Genomic DNA, 24,655 nt, shown 5'->3' with positions numbered 1-24,655 from the left:
GGGGGGCTGTGCTGCAGTGTGTGTTGGGGGGCTGTGCTGTAGTGTGGGGTGCTGTGCTGCAGTGTGTGTTGGGGGGCTGTGCTGTAGTGTGGGGTGCTGTGCTGCAGTGTGTGTTGGGGGGCTGTGCTGTAGTGTGTGTTGGGGGGCTGTGCTGTAGTGTGGGGTGCTGTGCTGCAGTGTGTGTTGGGGGGCTGTGCTGTAGTGTGTGTTGGGGGGCTGTGCTGCAGTGTGTGTTGGGGGGCTTTGCTGCAGTGTGGGGTGTTGTGCTGCAGTGTGTGTTGGGATGCTGTAATGTGGGGTGTTGTGCTGCAGTGTATGTTGGGGGGCTGTGCTGCAGTGTGGGGTGCTGTGCTGCAGTGTGTGTTGGGGTGCTGTGCTGCAGTGTGTGTTGGGGGGCTGTGCTGCAGTGTGGGGTGCTGTGCTGCAGTGTGTGTTGGGGGGCTGTGCTGCAGTGTGTGTTGGGGGGCTGTGCTGCAGTGTGTGTTGGGGGGCTGTGCTGTAGTGTGTGTTGGGGGGCTGTGCTGCAGTGTGTGTTGGGGTGCTGTGCTGTAGTGTGGGGGGCTGTGCTGCAGTGTGTGTTGGGGGGCTGTGCTGCAGTGTGGGGTGTTGTGCTGTAGTGTGTGTTGGGGTGCTGTGCTGCAGTGTGTGTTGCTGTGCTGTAGTGTGGGGTGCTGTGCTGCAGTGTGTGTTGGGATGCTGTAATGTGGGGTGCTGTGCTGCAGTGTGTGTTGGGGGGCTGTGCTGTAGTGTGTGTTGGGGGGCTGTGCTGTAGTGTGGGGTGCTGTGCTGTAGTGTGTGTTGGGGTGCTGTGATGTAGTGTGTGTTGCTGTGCTGCAGTGTGGGTTGCTGTGCTGTAGTGTGGGGTGTTGTGCTGCAGTGTGTGTTGCTATGCTGTAATGTGGGGTGTTGTGCTGCAGTGTGTGTTGCTGTGCTGCAGTGTGTGTTGCTGTGCTGCAGTGTGTGTTGGGGGGCTGTGCTGCAGTGTGTGTTGGGGGGCTGTGCTGCAGTGTGTGTTGCTGTGCTGCAGTGTGTGTTGGGGGGCTGTGCTATAGTGTGGGGTGTTGTGCTGCAGTGTGTGTTGCTGTGCTGTAGTGTGGGGTGTTGTGCTGCAGTGTGTGTTGCTGTGCTGTAGTGTGGGGTGTTGTGCTGCAGTGTGTGTTGCTGTGCTGTAATGTGGGGTGTTGTGCTGCAGTGTGTGTTGGGATGCTGTAATGTGGGGTGCTGTGCTGCAGTGTGTGTTGGGGGGCTGTGCTGCAGTGTGTGTTGGGGGGCTGTGCTGTAGTGTGGGGTGTTGTGCTGCAGTGTGTGTTGGGGGGCTGTGCTGTAGTGTGGGGTGTTGTGCTGCAGTGTGTGTTGGGGGGCTGTGCTGCAGTGTGGGGTGCTGTGCTGCAGTGTGTGTTGGGGGGCTGTGCTGTAGTGTGTGTTGGGGGGCTGTAATGTGGGGTGTTGTGCTGTAATGTGGGGTGCTGTGCTGCAGTGTGTGTTGGGGGGCTGTGCTGCAGTGGCGCAGTCAGTGGGTGGGGACAGCAGCGGAGGGCGACAGTCAGCAGACAGACTGTGGTGAGAATGTGGGTCACTGTGCCAGGCTGAAGCCAGACCTGCTGCTCTCAGTAACCTGAGAGTCAGACTCACACACCTCCTTTGTGTCTCCTGTCCCCACTGCTCCTCCTCTCCTCCCCCCCCCTTAGGAAAGAAACGTGATCCTATTCCTCCCCTCTCTCCCTCCTCACACTCTCTTATTCTCTCTCTCCTCCTCACACTCTCCATCCTCTCGATTTCAATTCAATTCAAGATGATTTACTGGCATGACCAATGAATAAATCAGTGTTGCCAAAGCAAAACAAATACAATTAACATAAGATCTACAGACAATATAGACACATCATAATACATTTATATATAAACATATGGAGCATTACTGGGAGACAGACTCACTGTTCCTCAGGCTGGGACAGGAGATCACACACAGTATTATTATTATTGAGAGACAGGCTCACTGTCTGTTCCTCAGGCTGGGACAGGAGATCACACACTGTATTATTATTATTGAGAGACAGGCTCACTGTCTGTTCCTCAGGCTGGGACAGGAGATCACACACTGTATTATTATTATTGAGAGACAGGCTCACTGTCTGTTCCTCAGGCTGGGACAGGAGATCACACACTGTATTATTATTATTGAGAGACAGGCTCACTGTTCCTCAGGCTGGGACAGGGGATCACACACTGTATTATTATTATTGAGAGACAGGCTCACTGTTCCTCAGGCTGGGACAGGAGGTCACATACTGGGCTGCCAGTTCAACTGAGTTTCCTCCTCCCTCTCCCAGTAGGATTGGGACCCGTTGTGATTCTGGCAGGTGTGGGAACTCTGGGATTAGATTTATGAATTTAGGGAAGAATGTTTCTCTCATCCCAGAGTATCTGTCACAGTGCAGTAGGAAGTGCACCTCTATCTCTATTTCTCCCCGCTGGCAGTGGGAGCACAGCCTGTCCTCTCTGGGCAGCCAGGTCTGCCTGTGTCCAGTTTCTCTGGCCAGGCTGTGGTCACTGAGCCTGTACTTGTCAGGGTCTGTTTCTTTTTGCTGTTTCTTATCTTGGTCAAATATTCGGCTAGTGTGTATTGTTTGTTTAGGGTTCTGTAGCATTCCAGTTTATGTTGTGTTTGTGTGTGTGTCCCAGTGTGTGAGATATTGCTGTTTGATCTGTGCTGTGATGTGGTTGAGTCTTGGTTGTGGTGCTCTAGCAGTGCTGTCCTGAGGCTGGTTGTGTGTTGTGTATATTGTGCTGTGATGTGGTTGAGTCTGGGTTGTGGTGCTCTAGCAGTGCTGTCCTGAGGCTGGTTGTGTGTTGTGTATATTGTGCTGTGATGTGGTGTGGTTGAGTCTGGGTTGTGGTGCTCTAGCAGTGCTGTCCTGAGGCTGGTTAGTGTCGGTGTGGCTCAGGTCAGTGAGCCTCAGGACCAGCTGGCTCAGGGGGCTCTGTTTTGGGCTCAGCTCTTGGCTCAGCAGGGCTTTGTGGTGGTAGGAATTTTGGTCCCACTCTCTCTTCCTCTCCTCTCTGTCTCTCACTCATACTTTCCCTACCCCTCCCGCTCTCCTCCCCTGTCCTCCTCTCTCTCTCCCTCTCTCTCTCCAGTCCGGGATGAAACCTGACCATCATGGCCTCTGATTGTCCGGATGAGCGCATGAAACTCGAGACGCCACATGTCTTATTAACGAGCAACAGTAAGGCTGATTAGTCCTGATTCCTGCTCTGGTCTTCCTGCTCACTCCCAGATCCTGTGTTCCCAGGCCATGTGAGACCTTTGGATCACAGCAGGAATGAACACTGTCCTCCCAGACTCCTGCTTGGACAGTGAGGGAGACTCCTGCAGCAGCACTGAGACACACAGACAGACCAGGGTAGGACAGTGAGGAAGACTCCTGCAGCACTGAGACACACAGACAGACCAGGGCAGGACAGTGAGGAAGACTCCTGCAGCAGCACTGAGACACACAGACAGACCAGGGCAGGACAGTGAGGAAGACTCCTGCAGCAGCACTGAGACACACAGACAGACCAGGGCAGGACAGTGAGGAAGACTCCTGCAGCACTGAGACACACAGACAGACCAGGGCAGGACAGTGAGGAAGACTCCTGCAGCAGCACTGAGACACACAGACAGACCAGGGCAGGACAGTGAGGAAGACTCCTGCAGCAGCACTGAGACACACAGACAGACCAGGGCAGGACAGTGAGGAAGACTCCTGCAGCAGCACTGAGACACACAGACAGACCAGGGCAGGACAGTGAGGAAGACTCCTGCAGCAGCACTGAGACACACAGACAGACCAGGGCAGGACAGTGAGGAAGACTCCTGCAGCACTGAGACACACAGACAGACCAGGGCAGGACAGTGAGGAAGACTCCTGCAGCACTGAGACACACAGACAGACCAGGGCAGGACCGTGAGGAAGACTCCAGCAGCAGCACTGAGACACACAGACAGACCAGGGCAGGACAGTGAGGAAGACTCCTGCAGCAGCACTGAGACACACAGACAGACCAGGGCAGGACAGTGAGGAAGACTCCTGCAGCACTGAGACACACAGACAGACCAGGGCAGGACAGTGAGGAAGACTCCTGCAGCAGCACTGAGACACACAGACAGACCAGGGCAGGATAGTGAGGAAGACTCCTGCAGCAGCACTGAGACACACAGACAGACCAGGGCAGGACAGTGAGGAAGACTCCTGCAGCAGCACTGAGACACACAGACAGACCAGGGCAGGACAGTGAGGAAGACTCCTGCAGCAGCACTGAGACACACAGACAGACCAGGGCAGGACAGTGAGGAAGACTCCTGCAGCGGCACTGAGACACACAGACAGACCAGGGCAGGACAGTGAGGAAGACTCCTGCAGCAGCACTGAGACACACAGACAGACCAGGGCAGGACAGTGAGGAAGACTCCTGCAGCAGCACTGAGACACACAGACAGACCAGGGCAGGACAGTGAGGAAGACTCCTGCAGCAGCACTGAGACACACAGACAGACCAGGGCAGGACAGTGAGGAAGACTCCTGCAGCAGCACTGAGACACACAGACAGACCAGGGCAGGACAGTGAGGAAGACTCCTGCAGCAGCACTGAGACACACAGACAGACCAGGGCAGGACAGTGAGGAAGACTCCTGCAGCAGCACTGAGACACACAGACAGACCAGGGCAGGACAGTGAGGAAGACTCCTGCAGCAGCACTGAGACACACAGGCAGACCAGGGCAGGACAGTGAGGAAGACTCCTGCAGCAGCACTGAGACACACAGACAGACCAGGGCAGGACAGTGAGGAAGACTCCTGCAGCAGCACTGAGACACACAGACAGACCAGGGCAGGACAGTGAGGAAGACTCCTGCAGCAGCACTGAGACACACAGACAGACCAGGGCAGGACAGTGAGGAAGACTCCTGCAGCACTGAGACACACAGACAGACCAGGGCAGGACAGTGAGGAAGACTCCTGCAGCAGCACTGAGACACACAGACAGACCAGGGCAGGACAGTGAGGAAGACTCCTGCAGCACTGAGACACACAGACAGACCAGGGCAGGACAGTGAGGAAGACTCCTGCAGCAGCACTGAGACACACAGACAGACCAGGGCAGGACAGTGAGGAAGACTCCTGCAGCACTGAGACACACAGACAGACCAGGGCAGGACAGTGAGGAAGAATCCTGCAGCACTGAGACACACAGACAGACCAGGGCAGGACAGTGAGGAAGACTCCTGCAGCAGCACTGAGACACACAGACAGACCAGGGCAGGACAATGAGGAAGACTCCTGCAGCACTGAGACACACAGACAGACCAGGGCAGGACAGTGAGGAAGACTCCTGCAGCAGCACTGAAACACACAGACAGACCAGGGCAGGACAGTGAGGAAGACTCCTGCAGCAGCACTGAGACACACAGACAGACCATGGCAGGACAGTGAGGAAGACTCCTGCAGCAGCACTGAGACACACAGGCAGACCAGGGCAGGACAGTGAGGAAGACTCCTGCAGCACTGAGACACACAGACAGACCAGGGCAGGACAGTGAGGAAGACTCCTGCAGCAGCACTGAGACACACAGACAGACCAGGGCAGGACAGTGAGGAAGACTCCTGCAGCAGCACTGAGACACACAGACAGACCAGGGCAGGACAGTGAGGAAGACTCCTGCAGCAGCACTGAGACACACAGGCAGACCAGGGCAGGACAGTGAGGAAGACTCCTGCAGCAGCACTGAGACACACAGACAGACCAGGGCAGGACAGTGAGGAAGACTCCTGCAGCACTGAGACACACAGACAGACCAGGGCAGGACAGTGAGGAAGACTCCTGCAGCACTGAGACACACAGACAGACCAGGGCAGGACAGTCTGCAGTTTTAGAGTTTGTGTCCATGCTTTACCTCACAACAGACAGTAGTCACATACTGTGATATGGAGGAAACTGCAGGACAGCTCAGTGAAAGTAGGAGAGGATGGAGAAATACAGTGACGGGAGAACAACAGAGTGTCCTTGTGTGATGTAACTGTGTAAACATGCCACAGTAAAGTGATTGTGCACAAACAATTTCCTGGTTGCGGTTTCAAGGCAATTTACTGCTGTGTCCCTCCCGTAACAGAGACGGGCTGAGGCCGTCTGACGCAAGTTCTGAATACAACTTTATCAAGGCAACATTTGATAATTTGTCATGATCAGACAGACTTTATTCTGTTGCTCCTTTAATGTTCCGTACTGAGATTAATGTAACTGACTGTTCCTTCACTCCAGCACTGCGCTCATCTAATAGTGTAGTCTGACTGTTCCTTCACAGCACACTGCTCTCATCTAATAGTGTAGTCTGACTGTTCCTTCATTCCAGCACTGCGCTCATCTAATAGTGTAGTCTGACTGTTCCTTCACAGCACACTGCTCTCATCTAATAGTGTAGTCTGACTGTTCCTTCATTCACGCACTGCGCTCATCTAATAGTGTAGTCTGACTGTTCCTTCACTCCAGCACTGCGCTCATCTAATAGTGTAGTCTGACTGTTCCTTCACTCCAGCACTGCGCTCATCTAATAGTGTAGTCTGACTGTTCCTTCACTCCAGCACTGCGCTCATCTAATAGGTGTAGTCTGACTGTTCCTTCACTCCAGCACTACTCTCATCCGATAGTGCGGACTGACTGTTCCTTCACAGCACACTGCTCTCATTCGATAGTGCAGACTGACTGTTCCTTCACTCCAGCACTGCGCTCATCTGATAGTGCCGACTGACTGTTCCTTCACAGCACACTGCTCTCATCCGATAGTGCAGACTGACTGTTCTTTCACAGCACACTGCGCTCATCCGATAGTGCAGACTGACTGTTCCTTCACTCCAGCACTGCTCTCATCCGATAGTGCAGTCTGACTATTCCTTCACTCCAGCAGTACTCTCATCCGATAGTGCCGACTGACTGTTCCTTCACAGCACACTGCGCTCATCCGATAGTGCAGACTGACTGTTCCTTCACTCCAGCACTGCGCTCATCTGATAGTGCCGACTGACTGTTCCTTCACTCCAGCACTGCGCTCATCCGATAGTGCAGACTGACTGTTCCTTCACTCCAGCACTGCGCTTATCCGATAGTGCGGACTGACTGTTCCTTCACAGCACACTGCTCTCATCCGATAGTGCAGACTGACTGTTCCTTCACTCCAGCACTGCACTCATCCGATAGTGCAGTCTGACTGTTCCTTCACTCCAGCACTGCGCTCATCTAATAGTGCAGACTGACTGTTCCTTCACAGCACACTGCTCTCATCCGATAGTGCGGACTGACTGTTCCTTCACTCCAGCACTGCACTCATCCGATAGTGCAGTCTGACTGTTCCTTCACTCCAGCACTGCGCTCATCTAATAGTGCAGACTGACTGTTCCTTCACAGCACACTGCTCTCATCCGATAGTGCAGACTGACTGTTCCTTCACAGCACACTGCTCTCATCCGATAGTGCAGTCTGACTGTTCCTTCACTCCAGCACTGCTCTCATCTAATAGTGCAAACTGACTGTTCTTTCACAGCACACTGCGCTCATCCGATAGTGCAGACTGACTGTTCCTCCACAGCACCCTGCGCTCATCCGATAGTGCAGACGGATTGTTCTTTAAACAGCACACTGCGCTCATCCGATAGTGCGGACTGACTGTTCCTTCACTCCAGCACTGCTCTCATCTAATAGTGCAGACTGACTGTTCCTTTACTCCAGCACTGCGCTCATCTAATAGTGCAGACTGACTGTTTCTTCACTCCAGCACTGCGCTCATCTAATAGTGCAGACTGACTGTTCCTTCACTCCAGCACTGCTCTCATCCGATAGTGCAGTCTGACTGTTCCTTCACAGCACACTGCTCTCATCCGATAGTGCAGACTGACTGTTCCTTCACTCCAGCACTGCTCTCATCCGATAGTGCCGACTGACTGTTCCTTCACAGCACACTGCTCTCATCCGATAGTGCAGACTGACTGTTCCTTCACAGCACACTGCGCTCATCTAATAGTGCAGACTGACTTGTTCCTTTACTCCAGCACTGCACTCATCCAATAGTGCGGACTGACTGTTCCTTCACAGCACACTGCTCTCATCTAATAGTGCAGACTGACTGTTCCTTCACTCCAGCACTGCACTCATCCGATAGTGCGGACTGACTGTTCCTTCACAGCACACTGCTCTCATCCGATAGTGAAGACTGACTGTTCCTTCACTCCAGCACTACTCTCATCCGATAGTGCAGTCTGACTGTTCCTTCACTCCAGCACTGCGCTCATCTAATAGTGCAGACTGACTGTTCCTTCACAGCACACTGCTCTCATCCGATAGTGCAGACTGACTGTTCCTTCACAGCACACTGCTCTCATCCGATAGTGCAGACTGACTGTTCCTTCACTCCAGCACTACTCTCATCCGATAGTGCGGACTGACTGTTCCTTCACAGCACACTGCTCTCATCCGATAGTGCAGACTGACTGTTCCTTCACAGCACACTGCTCTCATCCGATAGTGCAGACTGACTGTTCCTTCACTCCAGCACTACTCTCATCCGATAGTGCAGACTGACTGTTCTTTCACAGCACACTGCGCTCATCCGATAGTGCAGACTGACTGTTCCTTCACTCCAGCACTGCTCTCATCCGATAGTGCAGACTGACTGTTCCTTCACAGCACACTGCTCTCATCTAATAGTGCAGACTGACTGTTCCTTCACTCCAGCACTGCTCTCATCCGATAGTGCAGACTGACTGTTCCTTCACTCCAGCACTGCGCTCATCCGATAGTGCAGACTGACTGTTCCGTCACTCCAGCACTGCGCTCATCCGATAGTGCAGACTGACTGTTCCTTCACAGCACACTGCTCTCATCCGATAGTGCAGACTGACTGTTCCTTCACTCCAGCACTGCACTCATCCGATAGTGCGGACTGACTGTTCCTTCACAGCACACTGCTCTCATCCGATAGTGCGGACTGACTGTTCCTTCACTCCAGCACTGCTCTCATCTAATAGTGCAAACTGACTGTTCCTTCACAGCACACTGCGCTCATCCGATAGTGCAGACTGACTGTTCCTCCACAGCACCCTGCGCTCATCCGATAGTGCAGACGGACTGTTCTTTAAACAGCACACTGCGCTCATCCGATAGTGCGGACTGACTGTTCCTTCACTCCAGCACTGCTCTCATCTAATAGTGCAGACTGACTGTTCCTTTACTCCAGCACTGCGCTCATCTAATAGTGCAGACTGACTGTTCCTTTACTCCAGCACTGCGCTCATCTAATAGTGCAGACTGACTGTTCCTTCACTCCAGCACTGCACTCATCCGATAGTGCGGACTGACTGTTCCTTCACAGCACACTGCTCTCATCCGATAGTGAAGACTGACTGTTCCTTCACTCCAGCACTACTCTCATCCGATAGTGCAGTCTGACTGTTCCTTCACTCCAGCACTGCGCTCATCTAATAGTGCAGACTGACTGTTCCTTCACAGCACACTGCTCTCATCCGATAGTGCAGACTGACTGTTCCTTCACTCCAGCACTGCACTCATCCGATAGTGCAGACTGACTGTTCCTTCACTCCAGCACTACTCTCATCCGATAGTGCAGTCTGACTGTTCCTTCACTCCAGCACTGCGCTCATCTAATAGTGCAGACTGACTGTTCCTTCACAGCACACTGCTCTCATCCGATAGTGCAGACTGACTGTTCCTTCACAGCACACTGCTCTCATCCGATAGTGCAGACTGACTGTTCCTTCACTCCAGCACTACTCTCATCCGATAGTGCGGACTGACTGTTCCTTCACAGCACACTGCTCTCATCCGATAGTGCAGACTGACTGTTCTTTCACAGCACACTGCGCTCATCCGATAGTGCAGTCTGACTGTTCCTTCACTCAAGCACTGCGCTCATCTAATAGTGCAGACTGACTGTTCCTTCACTCCAGCACTGCTCTCATCCGATAGTGCAGACTGACTGTTCCTTCACAGCACACTGCTCTCATCTAATAGTGCAGACTGACTGTTCCTTCACTCCAGCACTGCTCTCATCCGATAGTGCAGACTGACTGTTCCTTCACTCCAGCACTGCGCTCATCCGATAGTGCAGACTGACTGTTCCTTCACTCCAGCACTGCGCTCATCCGATAGTGCAGACTGACTGTTCCTTCACAGCACACTGCTCTCATCCGATAGTGCAGACTGACTGTTCCTTCACTCCAGCACTACACTCATCCGATAGTGCGGACTGACTGTTCCTTCACAGCACACTGCTCTCATCCGATAGTGCGGACTGACTGTTCCTTCACTCCAGCACTGCTCTCATCTAATAGTGCAAACTGACTGTTCTTTCACAGCACCCTGCGCTCATCCGATAGTGCAGACGGACTGTTCTTTAAACAGCACACTGCGCTCATCCGATAGTGCGGACTGACTGTTCCTTCACTCCAGCACTGCTCTCATCTAATAGTGCAGACTGACTGTTCCTTTACTCCAGCACTGCGCTCATCTAATAGTGCAGACTGACTGTTCCTTTACTCCAGCACTGCGCTCATCTAATAGTGCAGACTGACTGTTCCTTCACTCTAGCACTGCTCTCATCTAATAGTGCAGACTGACTGTTCCTTTACTCCAGCACTGCTCTCATCCGATAGTGCAGTCTGACTGTTCCTTCACAGCACACTGCTCTCATCCGATAGTGCAGACTGACTGTTCCTTCACAGCACACTGCGCTCATCTAATAGTGCAGACTGACTGTTCCTTCACTCCAGCACTGCGCTCATCTAATAGTGCAGACTGACTGTTCCTTCACTCCAGCACTGCTCTCATCTAATAGTGCGGACTGACTGTTCCTTCACTCCAGCACTACTCTCATCCGATAGTGCAGTCTGACTGTTCCTTCACTCCAGCACTGCGCTCATCTAATAGTGCAGACTGACTGTTCCTTCACTCCAGCACTGCGCTCATCTAATAGTGCAGACTGACTGTTCCTTCACTCCAGCACTGCGCTCATCTAATAGTGCAGACTGACTGTTCCTTCACTCCAGCACTGCTCTCATCTAATAGTGCGGACTGACTGTTCCTTCACTCCAGCACTACTCTCATCCGATAGTGCCGACTGACTGTTCCTTCACTCCAGCACTGAGCTCATCCGATAGCGCAGACTGACTGTTCCTTCACTCCAGCACTGCGTTCATCCGATAGCGCAGACTGACTGTTCCTTCACTCCAGCACTGAGCTCATCCGATAGCGCAGACTGACTGTTCCTTCACTCCAGCACTGCTCTCATCTAATAGTGCGGACTGACTGTTCCTTCACTCCAGCACTACTCTCATCCGATAGTGCAGTCTGACTGTTCCTTCACTCCAGCACTGCGCTCATGTAATAGTGCAGACTGACTGTTCCTTCACTCCAGCACTGCTCTCATCCGATAGTGCAGACTGACTGTTCCTTCACTCCAGCACTGCGCTCATCTAATAGTGCGGACTGACTGTTCCTTCACTCCAGCACTGCGCTCATCCGATAGTGCAGACTGACTGTTCCTTCACAGCACACTGCTCTCATCCGATAGTGCAGACTGACTGTTCCTTCACTCCAGCACTGCACTCATCCGATAGTGCGGACTGACTGTTCCTTCACAGCACACTGCTCTCATCCGATAGTGCGGACTGACTGTTCCTTCACTCCAGCACTGCTCTCATCTAATAGTGCAAACTGACTGTTCTTTCACAGCACACTGCGCTCATCCGATAGTGCAGACTGACTGTTCCTCCACAGCACCCTGCGCTCATCCGATAGTGCAGACGGACTGTTCTTTAAACAGCACACTGCGCTCATCCGATAGTGCGGACTGACTGTTCCTTCACTCCAGCACTGCTCTCATCTAATAGTGCAGACTGACTGTTCCTTTACTCCAGCACTGGGCTCATCTAATAGTGCAGACTGACTGTTCCTTTACTCCAGCACTGCGCTCATCTAATAGTGCAGACTGACTGTTCCTTCACTCTAGCACTGCTCTCATCTAATAGTGCAGACTGACTGTTCCTTTACTCCAGCACTGCTCTCATCCGATAGTGCAGTCTGACTGTTCCTTCACAGCACACTGCTCTCATCCGATAGTGCAGACTGACTGTTCCTTCACTCCAGCACTGCGCTCATCTAATAGTGCAGACTGACTGTTCCTTCACTCCAGCACTGCTCTCATCTAATAGTGCGGACTGACTGTTCCTTCACTCCAGCACTACTCTCATCCGATAGTGCAGTCTGACTGTTCCTTCACTCCAGCACTGCGCTCATCTAATAGTGCAGACTGACTGTTCCTTCACTCCAGCACTGCGCTCATCTAATAGTGCAGACTGACTGTTCCTTCACTCCAGCACTGCGCTCATCTAATAGTGCAGACTGACTGTTCCTTCACTCCAGCACTGCTCTCATCTAATAGTGCGGACTGACTGTTCCTTCACTCCAGCACTACTCTCATCCGATAGTGCCGACTGACTGTTCCTTCACTCCAGCACTGAGCTCATCCGATAGCGCAGACTGACTGTTCCTTCACTCCAGCACTGCGCTCATCCGATAGTGCAGACTGACTGTTCCTTCACTCCAGCACTGCTCTCATCTAATAGTGCGGACTGACTGTTCCTTCACTCCAGCACTACTCTCATCCGATAGTGCAGTCTGACTGTTCCTTCACTCCAGCACTGCGCTCATCTAATAGTGCAGACTGACTGTTCCTTCACTCCAGCACTGCTCTCATCTAATAGTGCGGACTGACTGTTCCTTCACTCCAGCACTACTCTCATCCGATAGTGCCGACTGACTGTTCCTTCACTCCAGCACTGAGCTCATCCGATAGCGCAGACTGACTGTTCCTTCACTCCAGCACTGCGTTCATCCGATAGCGCAGACTGACTGTTCCTTCACTCCAGCACTGAGCTCATCCGATAGCGCAGACTGACTGTTCCTTCACTCCAGCACTGCTCTCATCTAATAGTGCGGACTGACTGTTCCTTCACTCCAGCACTACTCTCATCCGATAGTGCAGTCTGACTGTTCCTTCACTCCAGCACTGCGCTCATGTAATAGTGCAGACTGACTGTTCCTTCACTCCAGCACTGCTCTCATCCGATAGTGCAGACTGACTGTTCCTTCACTCCAGCACTGCGCTCATCTAATAGTGCGGACTGACTGTTCCTTCACTCCAGCACTGCGCTCATCCGATAGTGCAGACTGACTGTTCCTTCACAGCACACTGCTCTCATCCGATAGTGCAGACTGACTGTTCCTTCACTCCAGCACTGCACTCATCCGATAGTGCGGACTGACTGTTCCTTCACAGCACACTGCTCTCATCCGATAGTGCGGACTGACTGTTCCTTCACTCCAGCACTGCTCTCATCTAATAGTGCAAACTGACTGTTCTTTCACAGCACACTGCGCTCATCCGATAGTGCAGACTGACTGTTCCTCCACAGCACCCTGCGCTCATCCGATAGTGCAGACGGACTGTTCTTTAAACAGCACACTGCGCTCATCCGATAGTGCGGACTGACTGTTCCTTCACTCCAGCACTGCTCTCATCTAATAGTGCAGACTGACTGTTCCTTTACTCCAGCACTGGGCTCATCTAATAGTGCAGACTGACTGTTCCTTTACTCCAGCACTGCGCTCATCTAATAGTGCAGACTGACTGTTCCTTCACTCTAGCACTGCTCTCATCTAATAGTGCAGACTGACTGTTCCTTTACTCCAGCACTGCTCTCATCCGATAGTGCAGTCTGACTGTTCCTTCACAGCACACTGCTCTCATCCGATAGTGCAGACTGACTGTTCCTTCACAGCACACTGCGCTCATCTAATAGTGCAGACTGACTGTTCCTTCACTCCAGCACTGCGCTCATCTAATAGTGCAGACTGACTGTTCCTTCACTCCAGCACTGCTCTCATCTAATAGTGCAGACTGACTGTTCCTTTACTCCAGCACTGCGCTCATCTAATAGTGCAGACTGACTGTTTCTTCACTCCAGCACTGCGCTCATCTAATAGTGCAGACTGACTGTTCCTTCACTCCAGCACTGCTCTCATCCGATAGTGCAGTCTGACTGTTCCTTCACAGCACACTGCTCTCATCCGATAGTGCAGACTGACTGTTCCTTCACTCCAGCACTGCTCTCATCCGATAGTGCCGACTGACTGTTCCTTCACAGCACACTGCTCTCATCCGATAGTGCAGACTGACTGTTCCTTCACAGCACACTGCGCTCATCTAATAGTGCAGACTGACTTGTTCCTTTACTCCAGCACTGCACTCATCCAATAGTGCGGACTGACTGTTCCTTCACAGCACACTGCTCTCATCTAATAGTGCAGACTGACTGTTCCTTCACTCCAGCACTGCACTCATCCGATAGTGCGGACTGACTGTTCCTTCACAGCACACTGCTCTCATCCGATAGTGAAGACTGACTGTTCCTTCACTCCAGCACTACTCTCATCCGATAGTGCAGTCTGACTGTTCCTTCACTCCAGCACTGCGCTCATCTAATAGTGCAGACTGACTGTTCCTTCACAGCACACTGCTCTCATCCGATAGTGCAGACTGACTGTTCCTTCACAGCACACTGCTCTCATCCGATAGTGCAGACTGACTGTTCCTTCACTCCAGCACTACTCTCATCCGATAGTGCGGACTGACTGTTCCTTCACAGCACACTGCTCTCATCCGATAGTGCAGACTGACTGTTCCTTCACAGCACACTGCTCTCATCCGATAGTGCAGACTGACTGTTCCTTCACTCCAGCACTACTCTCATCCGATAGTGCAGACTGACTGTTCCTTCACAGCACACTGCTCTCATCCGATAGTGCAGACTGACTGTTCTTTCACAGCACACTGCGCTCATCCGATAGTGCAGACTGACTGTTCCTTCACTCCAGCACTGCTCTCATCCGATAGTGCAGACTGACTGTTCCTTCACAGCACACTGCTCTCATCTAATAGTGCAGACTGACTGTTCCTTCACTCCAGCACTGCTCTCATCCGATAGTGCAGACTGACTGTTCCTTCACTCCAGCACTGCGCTCATCCGATAGTGCAGACTGACTGTTCCTTCACTCCAGCACTGCGCTCATCCGATAGTGCAGACTGACTGTTCCTTCACAGCACACTGCTCTCATCCGATAGTGCAGACTGACTGTTCCTTCACTCCAGCACTGCACTCATCCGATAGTGCGGACTGACTGTTCCTTCACAGCACACTGCTCTCATCCGATAGTGCGGACTGACTGTTCCTTCACTCCAGCACTGCTCTCATCTAATAGTGCAAACTGACTGTTCCTTCACAGCACACTGCGCTCATCCGATAGTGCAGACTGACTGTTCCTCCACAGCACCCTGCGCTCATCCGATAGTGCAGACGGACTGTTCTTTAAACAGCACACTGCGCTCATCCGATAGTGCGGACTGACTGTTCCTTCACTCCAGCACTACTCTCATCTAATAGTGCAGACTGACTGTTCCTTTACTCCAGCACTGCGCTCATCTAATAGTGCAGACTGACTGTTCCTTTACTCCAGCACTGCGCTCATCTAATAGTGCAGACTGACTGTTCCTTCACTCCAGCACTGCACTCATCCGATAGTGCGGACTGACTGTTCCTTCACAGCACACTGCTCTCATCCGATAGTGAAGACTGACTGTTCCTTCACTCCAGCACTACTCTCATCCGATAGTGCAGTCTGACTGTTCCTTCACTCCAGCACTGCGCTCATCTAATAGTGCAGACTGACTGTTCCTTCACAGCACACTGCTCTCATCCGATAGTGCAGACTGACTGTTCCTTCACTCCAGCACTGCACTCATCCGATAGTGCAGACTGACTGTTCCTTCACTCCAGCACTACTCTCATCCGATAGTGCAGTCTGACTGTTCCTTCACTCCAGCACTGCGCTCATCTAATAGTGCAGACTGACTGTTCCTTCACAGCACACTGCTCTCATCCGATAGTGCAGACTGACTGTTCCTTCACAGCACACTGCTCTCATCCGATAGTGCAGACTGACTGTTCCTTCACTCCAGCACTACTCTCATCCGATAGTGCGGACTGACTGTTCCTTCACAGCACACTGCTCTCATCCGATAGTGCAGACTGACTGTTCTTTCACAGCACACTGCGCTCATCCGATAGTGCAGTCTGACTGTTCCTTCACTCCAGCACTGCGCTCATCTAATAGTGCAGACTGACTGTTCCTTCACTCCAGCACTGCTCTCATCCGATAGTGCAGACTGACTGTTCCTTCACAGCACACTGCTCTCATCCGATAGTGCAGACTGACTGTTCCTTCACAGCACACTGCGCTCATCTAATAGTGCAGACTGACTGTTCCTTCACTCCAGCACTGCGCTCATCTAATAGTGCAGACTGACTGTTCCTTCACTCCAGCACTGCTCTCATCTAATAGTGCGGACTGACTGTTCCTTCACTCCAGCACTACTCTCATCCGATAGTGCAGTCTGACTGTTCCTTCACTCCAGCACTGCGCTCATCTAATAGTGCAGACTGACTGTTCCTTCACTCCAGCACTGCGCTCATCTAATAGTGCAGACTGACTGTTCCTTCACTCCAGCACTGCGCTCATCTAATAGTGCAGACTGACTGTTCCTTCACTCCAGCACTGCTCTCATCTAATAGTGCGGACTGACTGTTCCTTCACTCCAGCACTACTCTCATCCGATAGTGCCGACTGACTGTTCCTTCACTCCAGCACTGAGCTCATCCGATAGCGCAGACTGACTGTTCCTTCACTCCAGCACTGCGTTCATCCGATAGCGCAGACTGACTGTTCCTTCACTCCAGCACTGAGCTCATCCGATAGCGCAGACTGACTGTTCCTTCACTCCAGCACTGCTCTCATCTAATAGTGCGGACTGACTGTTCCTTCACTCCAGCACTACTCTCATCCGATAGTGCAGTCTGACTGTTCCTTCACTCCAGCACTGCGCTCATGTAATAGTGCAGACTGACTGTTCCTTCACTCCAGCACTGCTCTCATCCGATAGTGCAGACTGACTGTTCCTTCACTCCAGCACTGCGCTCATCTAATAGTGCGGACTGACTGTTCCTTCACTCCAGCACTGCGCTCATCCGATAGTGCAGACTGACTGTTCCTTCACAGCACACTGCTCTCATCCGATAGTGCAGACTGACTGTTCCTTCACTCCAGCACTGCACTCATCCGATAGTGCGGACTGACTGTTCCTTCACAGCACACTGCTCTCATCCGATAGTGCGGACTGACTGTTCCTTCACTCCAGCACTGCTCTCATCTAATAGTGCAAACTGACTGTTCTTTCACAGCACACTGCGCTCATCCGATAGTGCAGACTGACTGTTCCTCCACAGCACCCTGCGCTCATCCGATAGTGCAGACGGACTGTTCTTTAAACAGCACACTGCGCTCATCCGATAGTGCGGACTGACTGTTCCTTCACTCCAGCACTGCTCTCATCTAATAGTGCAGACTGACTGTTCCTTTACTCCAGCACTGGGCTCATCTAATAGTGCAGACTGACTGTTCCTTTACTCCAGCACTGCGCTCATCTAATAGTGCAGACTGACTGTTCCTTCACTCTAGCACTGCTCTCATCTAATAGTGCAGACTGACTGTTCCTTTACTCCAGCACTGCTCTCATCCGATAGTGCAGTCTGACTGTTCCTTCACAGCACACTGCTCTCATCCGATAGTGCAGACTGACTGTTCCTTCACAGCACACTGCGCTCATCTAATAGTGCAGACTGACTGTTCCTTCACTCCAGCACTGCGCTCATCTAATAGTGCAGACTGACTGTTCCTTCACTCCAGCACTGCTCTCATCTAATAGTGCGGACTGACTGTTCCTTCACTCCAGCACTACTCTCATCCGATAGTGCAGTCTGACTGTTCCTTCACTCCAGCACTGCGCTCATCTAATAGTGCAGACTGACTGTTCCTTCACTCCAGCACTGCGCTCATCTAATAGTGCAGACTGACTGTTCCTTCACTCCAGCACTGCGCTCATCTAATAGTGCAGACTGACTGTTCCTTCACTCCAGCACTGCTCTCATCTAATAGTGCGGACTGACTGTTCCTTCACTCCAGCACTACTCTCATCCGATAGTGCCGACTGACTGTTCCTTCACTCCAGCACTGAGCTCATCCGATAGCGCAGACTGACTGTTCCTTCACTCCAGCACTGCGCTCATCCGATAGTGCAGACTGACTGTTCCTTCACTCCAGCACTGCTCTCATCTAATAGTGCGGACTGACTGTTCCTTCACTCCAGCACTACTCTCATCCGATAGTGCAGTCTGACTGTTCCTTCACTCCAGCACTGCGCTCATCTAATAGTGCAGACTGACTGTTCCTTCACTCCAGCACTGCTCTCATCTAATAGTGCGGACTGACTGTTCCTTCACTCCAGCACTACTCTCATCCGATAGTGCCGACTGACTGTTCCTTCACTCCAGCACTGAGCTCATCCGATAGCGCAGACTGACTGTTCCTTCACTCCAGCACTGCGTTCATCCGATAGCGCAGACTGACTGTTCCTTCACTCCAGCACTGAGCTCATCCGATAGCGCAGACTGACTGTTCCTTCACTCCAGCACTGCTCTCATCTAATAGTGCGGACTGACTGTTCCTTCACTCCAGCACTACTCTCATCCGATAGTGCAGTCTGACTGTTCCTTCACTCCAGCACTGCGCTCATGTAATAGTGCAGACTGACTGTTCCTTCACTCCAGCACTGCTCTCATCCGATAGTGCAGACTGACTGTTCCTTCACTCCAGCACTGCGCTCATCTAATAGTGCGGACTGACTGTTCCTTCACTCCAGCACTGCGCTCATCCGATAGTGCAGACTGACTGTTCCTTCACTCCAGCACTGCACTCATCCGATAGTGCGGACTGACTGTTCCTTCACAGCACACTGCTCTCATCCGATAGTGCGGACTGACTGTTCCTTCACTCCAGCACTGCTCTCATCTAATAGTGCAAACTGACTGTTCTTTCACAGCACACTGCGCTCATCCGATAGTGCAGACTGACTGTTCCTCCACAGCACCCTGCGCTCATCCGATAGTGCAGACGGACTGTTCTTTAAATAGCACACTGCGCTCATCCGATAGTGCGGACTGACTGTTCCTTCACTCCAGCACTGCTCTCATCTAATAGTGCAGACTGACTGTTCCTTTACTCCAGCACTGGGCTCATCTAATAGTGCAGACTGACTGTTCCTTTACTCCAGCACTGCGCTCATCTAATAGTGCAGACTGACTGTTCCTTCACTCTAGCACTGCTCTCATCTAATAGTGCAGACTGACTGTTCCTTTACTCCAGCACTGCTCTCATCCGATAGTGCAGTCTGACTGTTCCTTCACAGCACACTGCTCTCATCCGATAGTGCAGACTGACTGTTCCTTCACAGCACACTGCGCTCATCTAATAGTGCAGACTGACTGTTCCTTCACTCCAGCACTGCGCTCATCTAATAGTGCAGACTGACTGTTCCTTCACTCCAGCACTGCTCTCATCTAATAGTGCGGACTGACTGTTCCTTCACTCCAGCACTACTCTCATCCGATAGTGCAGTCTGACTGTTCCTTCACTCCAGCACTGCGCTCATCTAATAGTGCAGACTGACTGTTCCTTCACTCCAGCACTGCGCTCATCTAATAGTGCAGACTGACTGTTCCTTCACTCCAGCACTGCGCTCATCTAATAGTGCAGACTGACTGTTCCTTCACTCCAGCACTGCTCTCATCTAATAGTGCGGACTGACTGTTCCTTCACTCCAGCACTACTCTCATCCGATAGTGCCGACTGACTGTTCCTTCACTCCAGCACTGAGCTCATCCGATAGCGCAGACTGACTGTTCCTTCACTCCAGCACTGCGCTCATCCGATAGTGCAGACTGACTGTTCCTTCACTCCAGCACTGCTCTCATCTAATAGTGCGGACTGACTGTTCCTTCACTCCAGCACTACTCTCATCCGATAGTGCCGACTGCCTGTTCCTTCACTCCAGCACTGAGCTCATCCGATAGCGCAGACTGACTGTTCCTTCACTCCAGCACTGCGCTCATCCGATAGTGCCGACTGACTGTTCCTTCACTCCAGCACTGAGCTCATCCGATAGCGCAGACTGACTGTTCCTTCACTCCAGCACTGCGCTCATCCGATAGTGCAGACTGACTGTTCCTTCACTCCAGCACTGCTCTCATCTAATAGTGCGGACTGACTGTTCCTTCACTCCAGCACTACTCTCATCCGATAGTGCCGACTGACTGTTCCTTCACTCCAGCACTGCGTTCATCCGATAGCGCAGACTGACTGTTCCTTCACTCCAGCACTGAGCTCATCCGATAGCGCAGACTGACTGTTCCTTCACTCCAGCACTGCTCTCATCTAATAGTGCGGACTGACTGTTCCTTCACTCCAGCACTACTCTCATCCGATAGTGCAGTCTGACTGTTCCTTCACTCCAGCACTGCGCTCATGTAATAGTGCAGACTGACTGTTCCTTCACTCCAGCACTGCTCTCATCCGATAGTGCAGACTGACTGTTCCTTCACAGCACACTGCTCTCATCCAATAGTGCAGACTGACTGTTCCTTCACAGCACACTGCTCTCATCCAATAGTGCAGACTGACTGTTCCTTCACAGCACACTGCTCTCATCTGATAGCGCAGACTGACTGTTCCTTCACTCCAGCACTGCTCTCATCCGATAGTGCAGTCTGACTGTTTTGTCACTGACAAGTTTTTCTCTCTGGAATTTTTTTTCGAAAGATTGTACAGAGAAGCCCCTTTTTACGTTACCGAATTGTGAGTTACATCTCATGGAAGTACGGGTGTTTGGAGCACAGCTGTTCACCTGTGTCTTTAACACATCTCATCCGATAGTGTAGACTGCTCTCATCTGATAGTGCGGACTGCCAGCACTCAAGCAGTATTTGCATAGCTGCCCGCTGAACGGCCGCAGGAAATTATTTGTGTTTTGCATGTTGAGAGGTAAGTGATCTGAGAGAAGGCTGTTATGACAATCAGTCTTTGATTGCTAGAGTCACAGCAGAAATTCATATTGAATCTGACACTGGGGGAGATCAGACAGCGAGTGAGACACAGAGACTGAGGAAAGACAGGGGAGATCAGACACTGGGAACAGACCCTGAATATGTACTGTACATGTAACCACAAAACACAACACCCATTAAAAATAGATCAGATCCACATTATTGACATTGATTTCTTTGTGACACTGTGTGTAAGTTCATGCACCACACACACAAGGATCAATTTAGGTCACATAGTCAGAGTCTGCCCTATTCTGGGTCTGGTGTTGAGACCTCTATATTTTAACCCTGCAGGATCTGTGGACAATATAGCTCTGTGCCTCAAGGGTGGGGTGTTGTAATAACTTCCCCTGAGCTCATGTGTGAAGTGAGGCCAGATCTCACACAATGTCAGCTCAGAGCTGTACAGTGAGGCAGACTGCCCAACCCCTTTCTATCTCAATGGGCCAATTCATGTACTGAGACCCAGAGATATACTGTACAGCACACAGCTACTCGCAGCTACACACTGCTACACACTCAGTGACACACAGCTGTACACTGCTACACACTGCTACACACACAGCTACACACAGCTGTATACTGCTACACACTCAGTGACACACAGCTGTACACTGCTACATACACAGCTACACACTGCTACACACACAGCTACACACAGCTGTACACTGCTACACACACAGCTACACACAGCTGTACACTGCTACACACACAGCTACACAGCTGTACACTGCTACACACACATCTACAGTATATATGCAGCGAGACGCAGCTGTACACTGCTGCACACACAGCTACACAGTCAGCGACACACCGCTGTACACTGCTACACACACAGCTAGACACAGCTGTACACTGCTACACACTCAGCGACACACAGCTGTACACTGCTACACACTCAGCGACACACAGGTGGACAGGCAGGCAGTTGGGCAGTTCTTACCGTACAGTGCCTTGGCGCTGAGCTTGCTGTCCGAGCGGGCCACACCACTGCACAGACAGGGAGAGCGAGCAGAGTTACTCCCGGCGTGCTGCATCCCCACAGGACCCCCAGATCACCCCACTGCCCAGACCCCAGCGACAGCACACCCCCACTGCCCAGACTCCAGCGACAGATCACCCCCACTGCCCAGACCCCAGCGACAGCACACCCCCACTGCCCAGACCCCAGCGACAGCACACCCCCACTGCCCAGACCCCAGCGACAGCACACCCCCACTGCCCAGACTCCAGCGACAGATCACCCCCACTGCCCAGACCCCAGCGACAGCACACCCCCACTGCCCAGACCCCAGCGACAGCACACCCCCACTGCCCAGACCCCAGCGACAGATCACCCCCACTGCCCAGACCCCAGCGACAGATCACCCCCACTGCGCAGACCCCAGAGACAGATCACCCCCACTGCCCAGACCCCAGAGACAGCACACCCCCACTGCCCAGACCCCAGAGACAGCACACCCCCACTGCCCAGACCCCAGCGACAGCACACCCCCACTGCGCAGACCCCAGAGACAGCACACCCCCACTGCCCAGACCCCAGAGACAGCACACCCCCACTGCCCAGACCCCAGTGACAGATCACCCCCACTGCCCAGACCCCAGAGACAGCACACCCCCACTGCCCAGACCCCAGCGACAGCACACCCTCACTGCCCAGACCCCAGCGACAGCACACCCCCACTGCCCAGACCCCAGAGACAGCACACCCCCACTGCCCAGACCCCAGCGACAGCACACCCCCACTGCCCAGACCCCAGCGACAGCACACCCCCACTGCCCAGACCCCAGAGACAGCACACCCCCACTGCCCAGACCCCAGCGACAGCACACCCCCACTGCCCAGACCCCAGCGACAGCACACCCCCACTGCCCAGACCCCAGAGACAGCACACCCCCACTGCCCAGACCCCAGCGACAGCACACCCCCACTGCCCAGACCCCAGCGACAGCACACCCCCACTGCCCAGACCCCAGCGACAGGACACCCCCACTGCCCAGACCCCAGCGACAGATCACCCCCACTGCCCAGACCCCAGCGACAGCACACCCCCACTGCCCAGACCCTATGGACACGAGCACACTGCCGAGCAGAGATCAGGGAGGGGCTCAGCAGGCCTGTGGGGAGGAGGGAGGGAGAGAGGAGGAGAAGAGGGGGAGAGAGAGAGGAAGGAAAGGGAAAGGAGAAGGGAAAGGGGGAGCGAGAGGGAGAAGGAGGGAGGGACAGAGAGTGGACAGTTTAACCTGAGAGAAGGTGAAGTCTTTATATTTTATTACTGCCATTCTGAAGTGTAAACTGAGGTACTGCAGGGACTATACTGCACTTAACATTAAACAGCATTAAACTGTCCTGCATTTAACTGCGCTGGAGAGATTATAAAAGATTCACCTTCTCTCAGGTTATACTGTGCTGGAGGAATTATATAGTCCTGTAGAAATTATAACATACTGTATTACACTAGGCTGTAGAGATAATAACGCACTATTACACTGCTCTGTGGGGATGGACTGTACTGTATTACACTGGGCTGTAGACACACTGCTCTGTACTGTATTACACTGGGCTGTAAACACACTGCTCTGTACTGTATTACACTGGGCTGTAGACACACTGCTCTGTGGGGATGGACTGTACTGTATTACACTGGGCTGTAGACACACTGCTCTGTACTGTATTACACTGGGCTGTAGACACACTGCTCTGTACTGTATTACACTGGGCTGTGGACACACTGCTCTGTACTGTATTACACTGGGCTGTGGACACACTGCTCTGTACTGTATTACACTGGGCTGTAGACGCACTGTTCTGTGGGGATGGACTGTACTGTATTACACTGGGCTGTGGACACACTGCTCTGTGGGGATGGACTGTACTGTATTACACTGGGCTGAAGACACACTGCTCTGTACTGTATTACACTGGGCTGTGGACACACTGCTCTGTGGGGATGGACTGTACTGTATTACACTGGGCTGTAGACACACTGCTCTGTACTGTATTACACTGGGCTGTGGACACACTGCTCTGTGGGGATGGACTGTACTGTATTACACTGGGCTGTAGACACACTGCTCTGTACTGTATTGCACTGGGCTGTAGACACACTGCTCTGTGGGGATGGACTGTACTGTATTACACTGGGCTGTAGACACTGCTCTGTACTGTATTACACTGGGCTGTAGACACACTGCTCTGTACTGTATTACACTGGGCTGTGGACACACTGCTCTGTGGGGATGGACTGTACTGTATTACACTGGGCTGTAGACACACTGCTCTGTACTGTATTACACTGGGCTGTGGACACACTGCTCTGTGGGGATGGACTGTACTGTATTACACTGGGCTGTGGACACACTGCTCTGTAGGGATGGACTGTACTGTATTACACTGGGCTGTAGACACTGCTCTGTACTGTATTACACTGGGCTGTAGACACACTGCTCTGTGGGGATGGACTGTACTGTATTACACTGGGCTGTAGACACACT

General features: G+C 52.4%; 1 protein-coding gene across 1 annotated transcript in view; it reads right to left on the bottom strand.

Annotated features, from left to right (window-relative positions):
• Positions 1–24,655, bottom strand: part of eps8l2 (EPS8 signaling adaptor L2) — a 56,779-nt gene that overhangs the window by 23,109 nt on the left and 9,015 nt on the right. Inside the window, exon 3 of the mRNA XM_088935219.1 lies at positions 22,104–22,150. Within this exon, the coding sequence (XP_088791345.1) occupies positions 22,104–22,150 (47 nt within the window). The remainder of the gene's footprint in view (positions 1–22,103; positions 22,151–24,655) is intronic.

The sequence above is a fragment of the Atractosteus spatula genome, chromosome 16 (genome assembly GCF_055471065.1).
Source record: "Atractosteus spatula isolate fAtrSpa1 chromosome 16, fAtrSpa1.hap1, whole genome shotgun sequence".
Classification (NCBI taxonomy): domain Eukaryota; kingdom Metazoa; phylum Chordata; class Actinopteri; order Semionotiformes; family Lepisosteidae; genus Atractosteus; species Atractosteus spatula.
This window is presented reverse-complemented; position numbering and strand designations above follow the sequence as displayed.